The sequence below is a fragment of the Sceloporus undulatus genome, chromosome 2 (assembly GCF_019175285.1).
Source record: "Sceloporus undulatus isolate JIND9_A2432 ecotype Alabama chromosome 2, SceUnd_v1.1, whole genome shotgun sequence".
Lineage (NCBI taxonomy): Eukaryota > Metazoa > Chordata > Lepidosauria > Squamata > Phrynosomatidae > Sceloporus > Sceloporus undulatus.
The window spans coordinates 193,161,204-193,164,193 of record NC_056523.1 but is presented as its reverse complement, the minus strand read 5'-3'; the positions used below and the strand labels follow the sequence as shown (position 1 = coordinate 193,164,193).

General features: G+C 39.3%; 1 protein-coding gene across 1 annotated transcript in view; it reads left to right on the top strand.

Annotated features, from left to right (window-relative positions):
- Positions 1 to 2,272: 2,272 nt before the first annotated feature.
- Positions 2,273 to 2,990, top strand: part of VAV1 (vav guanine nucleotide exchange factor 1) — a 33,173-nt gene continuing 32,455 nt past the window's right edge. Inside the window, exon 1 of the mRNA XM_042447650.1 lies at positions 2,273 to 2,280. Within this exon, the coding sequence (XP_042303584.1) occupies positions 2,273 to 2,280 (8 nt within the window). The remainder of the gene's footprint in view (positions 2,281 to 2,990) is intronic.

Here is a 2,990-nt window from a genome sequence, read left to right as displayed (position 1 = left end):
TTAAAGTGATGTCAAACTGCATTATTTTTGTAATGCAGAAGCAGCCTTGGTGAATTTCCATCATCAGCTTCCATGTTCTACATGCCCAGGTTAATGCTAAATAGTTAAGGTGGGAGCGGAAAAAGAAGTCTCTATGGCAGAGATGGGCAAAGCTCCAAAGATGTGGGGAGACAGTTTTCTGCTCCTAGAACCCACTGTGGGTAACATCAGCCGTGAATGAACCATTATTAAAAAGGAAAAATTAAAGCCCAAAGTGGCTGAAAATTGACTTCTTGGGGTCTTGCTTTAATGCAGCCATTGTTCCTAAAGACTGCCAACAGTGGAAATTGATGTGTTTAAATTATTTTTCCCCAATGGGCATCCAAAGGAGCATAAATGGATTTCAGGCTGCTTACACTCAGTGGGCTGCACTATTTCCACCTTTGCTGTATGGAGATTTTGTCCTTAGTCTACGAAGCTTATGCTTCCACTTTTTCTTGCTACAAAGGGGAAAACAATAGACTTTATGGCAGATGTGGGTCTAATATCCAAACCAGCAAGCCTGGTTTGATTCTTCCCCCAATTTCTCATAGGGGTCAAGGCAAGTCATTTTGTGAATTGCTGTTACAATCCAGTAAATTTCCCTGCTCCAACTCTGAGCATCTATGTCTACCATTAGGAAAATCACAGTGTTATGAAATTGCTCCACAGAGAGATTGCACACACATGGAGAAAAACCTGGAGCCCTTTCACAGTACTGAATTAATAGCACTTTGATTGTCCTTTAACTGCCATGGCTGCATCCCTACAGAATCCTGTAGGCAAGCACTATAACTGTATAGTGTGAAAAGTCTCCTAGTCATATAAGTATATTGCTTATGTGCACACTAATAAAAGTCTATTAAACACTGCTGTTCCCAAATGTGTGATGTGGAGAAATACAATTAAGTGGCTTGAGCTGTCATTATGTATGTGTGGGAAGAGAAGGAGAAAAGGTGGCCTTTAAACATAAATACCTGATGAATAGATTCTAGTGTGCTTGTGTATTTCTCCTCTGTTTGTTGGATCTCTTGAAGGCAGCATTTCCTTTTATCCAGTTCAGTCATCCTCTGTTGTCACGGAATACAATGGAGAACCATGTTATCCAAAGAAGCACTGTGCCATGTTCAGATCCAAGCTCACTCAGTAGCCCCCATGCCTTAAACTGTTACTATCTTAATGGGCCAGGTGTCCCACATGGAAACTGGCCTATCCTACTTGGCCCCTCTATTTTAGCTGTATTAGTGTATTTTAACTGCATTAACTGGGGAAGAGAAGGGAGCATATTATTCTGATACATTTTGGAATTAAAAAGAAATAGAATCACTGGAGGATGGGAATAAAATATTGCAGCTGGTAGTGGGAATTGCCAAAAATTAGTCTGGGAAAACAGAAGCATTGTTTGGATATTTTATTTAAAACCCGAGAACCACAGCAACAAATTCCATGAACTACTTAGAGAAGCCCATAGTTAAGGAAACTGATAAAAATAGACACTAATCTGATCTCACAAGAAGTGATAAATGATACAATGCTTATCTTTGGCTACATGGTTGAAAAAAAATGGTTCCACATCAAGTCTTTTTTTACAATAAATTAACTAATCAAATATCAGCTACTAGCCACTTACTGGCATGACACATGGCTCTGATCTCATCAAGTCCTGGTAAATCTCATCCCCTTCCGCCTCCTCATTCTCCACACAGTCATAGAGGTCATCATCTTCATCCATGGTGTCACTGATAAAAAGGGAGAGGGGAAAAGTTTGACCCCATAAAGTAAGGCAAACTAGGGTCGGCCTTTCCTTGACAACAGCTAAACCAATCTGAATTCAGGGAGATTTAATTTAAGTTGTGATAAAGGCAAGGAATCATTTGGCTGCAAAGCTGTCTAGACAACTCTGTGTGGCATTGGGTGCTTCTGGATAAAGGGTTTCTAGCTCGACAAGTCAAAAAGCATTGCAGTCTTCTCCTCTTTAATTGATTTTTCTCTAATATATTTTAAAAGCAATGGAAGTAAAAAGGGGAGAAATACAGGTGGCCTAAAAGTAGAAGATGTCACAGCCTGGATTTAGCTCCTGTGAAGTTTAGTTAATGAGGCTCAGGGATTACATAACAAAAGCTACATCTGGAAGTACCCCTTTGGTTGAATTTGGTATGGGAAGACTCCCAAATAACACCAGGCTAACAGGGGTCAAAACCTGAGATTCAGAGGACAGAACCTGGGATCTAGAAACTATGATTGGCAAATCAAGATGCGTAGGCAAGTCAAAGTTTGGAAGGTTTATTTTAAGAAGAATATGAAATGCTGAAATCATCTACAGTATAATTGATTATTGCTAGAAGGAAGCATTGGGACACATGCTATTACCACTGCTCAATTACAGATGGGTTCATCATACCAATACCTTCATTCTTCTTTAAAGTATCTTGCTCAGCTCTGAACCTGGTGTTGGAAACACATCTGCACTGTACAAATAATGATTTTAACTGCCATGGCTCCATCCCACAGAATCCTGGGATTTGTAGTTTTGTGAGACACCAGTGTGGCAGAGAAGGCTAAAACCCATGTGAAACTACAAGTCTCACGATTCCATAGGATGGAGTTATAGCACTTAAAGTGTTAGCAAACTGCATAATTTCTACAGTGTAGATGCACACTTAGAAACAGCAACAGGGATAGACTTAAATAATGTTTCAGTGACTTAAAATCTTCTCATGTGTTATTCACTTATCCTAAACTCTGTTAAAAATAGACTGATATCCTCACAGATCACTCTACCTCTTCATTTTGACTTTTTAAATTATTCTTATTATACTGCTGTTCCAAAAGTGAAACTAATTTAGTTGTGCTCCTTCTGTTCTAACTTAGCTTAACTAGCACCCCTAGAGAGCATTCCTATCTCTAAAGGAGCTTGCTTTCTATAGCCATTAGTGTCAATGCTCCATAATCACAATAGCTAGCTGCTTTAT